Raw genomic sequence first — 1831 nt, 5'->3', positions numbered from 1 at the left:
CCACTCACATCCCACTCATACTCCAAGACCACCCTGCTCACATCCGCTCACACCCATTCACATTCCCCTCACACTCGCTCACACCCCACTCACATCCCACTCACACCAGCTCACACCCCGCTCACACCCTTCTCTGGATGACCAGAGTGCATTAGGTGTCAGGCTGATCTAAGATCTAAAGCATTTTCCACGGAGGATGGTGGAGAGCCAGGTGTGGACGGCTCAGTCCCTCCGTCTGTGGATGGTGGGAGTGTGTTAGGTGTCAGGCTGATCTTCTAGGAACTGAAGTGTTTTCCATGGAGGATGGTGGAGAGCCAGGTGTGGACAGCTCAGTCCCTCCATCCGTGGTGTCCTTTCACCTGGTCAGCTTTGGGCTTGGGAATGTGCACAGGACCCCAGGGGAGAAGAGCAGCTGTTGTTCCTGCTTGTCCTTAGGTTGAGGCTGGGGCCTTCAGCCCACACTGAGTGGGTAAGGGGGGCTGCATTCAGATGTCGCCGTAGCTCTTCCCTTCCCAACCGGGATGCTGGAGGGTCAGCTCGAGGCCGGGGAGCCCAAGGAGGGCACCCACCCAGAAGATCCATGCCCGGGAGCTGGGACTGCCATGGAGAAGACAGCTGCGGCAGACAAGGCCCCCAAGGAGGATGGCAACGCCGGGGAGATGCCGGTGAGCTGACCTCTGTGGGGACAGAGTTAGTCCCACCAGGCAGGACCCTGATTCCTGTCCCTGAGGGCTGTCATTGGACTGTCCCTCGCCGGACCCCTGTAGGAATGAGCCACCCGGGGACGCTGATGCTGAACTTCCTCTCCGAGGGGCACGTGGCTCTCTTCCCCTCTGCAACCTTCTCTCTTAGTGGATGGGAGACAGGATGGGGAGTTAAAGAAAATAAATTAAAAAGTTAAAGAAAATTAACATTCCAGCTTTTCTCCTCTAATCCGGGAGAAGGCACCAGGCTTTAAAAACTTCATTACCGAAAATCAGAAGGCTGACATGCCTCACGTCATCCCAGCAACCACCTTCCTCACCCGACCCTGTTGGACAGTGCTTGCTCTCATGAAAGTGCCACGGGTCCCTGTGGTCAGGGCCACACAATGCAGGGCTCACGATTCCACTTATTCTCAGAACCAGGCTGGAGGTTCTATGGTCCAATCAAGACCAGCCTGGCCAACATGGCAAAACCTCATCTCTACAAAAAATACAAAAATTAGACAGGTATGGTGCTGCGCACCTGTAATCCCAGCTACTGAGGATGCTGAGGCACAAGAATTGCTTGAACCTGGGAAGTGGAGTTTGCAGTAAGCTGAAATCGCGCCACTGCACTCCAGCATGGTTGACAGAGCAGGACCATGTCTTAAAAAAAAAAAGAATGCCAGCCTCTTATTGCCGTAGTAGTGTTTTAACAAAGAATTATAATTCACTGAACATCTATATCTGGTTATATCATATAGACTAACACATAATAAACACTACTTAATAAGAATAAAGCTATAGCCAGGCATGGTAGCTTATGCCTGTAATCCTAGCACTTCGGGAGGCCGAGGCAGGTGGATCGCTTGAGCCCAGGAGTTTGAGACCAGTCTGGGCAACATGTTGAAACCCCATGTCTACTAAAAACACAAAAATTAGCCAAGTGTGGTGGCACATGCCTGTAGTCCCATCTATTAGGGAGGCTGAGGCAAGAGAATCACTTGAGCTCATGAAGTTGAAGCTTCGGTGAGCTGAGATCACGCCACTGCACTCCAGCCTGGGTGACTGAGTGAGACCCTGCCTAAAAAAAAAAAAAAAAAAGAAAAGAAAAGAAAGAAAGAAAGGAAAAGAAAGAAAAAGGCTGC

The 1831-nt window shown here is 51.6% G+C and overlaps 1 protein-coding gene across 1 annotated transcript in view; it reads left to right on the top strand.

Annotated features, from left to right (window-relative positions):
• The first annotated feature begins 521 nt into the window (after positions 1 to 521).
• The window catches only part of LOC111550298 (T-complex protein 10A homolog 2-like), a 9835-nt gene continuing 8525 nt past the window's right edge, over positions 522 to 1831 (top strand). Inside the window, 1 exon segment of the mRNA XM_023223636.2 lies at positions 522 to 665. Within this exon segment, the coding sequence (XP_023079404.2) occupies positions 522 to 665 (144 nt within the window).

Source organism: Piliocolobus tephrosceles, chromosome 5, assembly GCF_002776525.5.
Source record: "Piliocolobus tephrosceles isolate RC106 chromosome 5, ASM277652v3, whole genome shotgun sequence".
NCBI classification, from domain to species: Eukaryota; Metazoa; Chordata; class Mammalia; order Primates; family Cercopithecidae; genus Piliocolobus; species Piliocolobus tephrosceles.
Note: the sequence above shows the minus strand (reverse complement) of the source record. Positions and strands in the feature narration are given on the sequence as shown.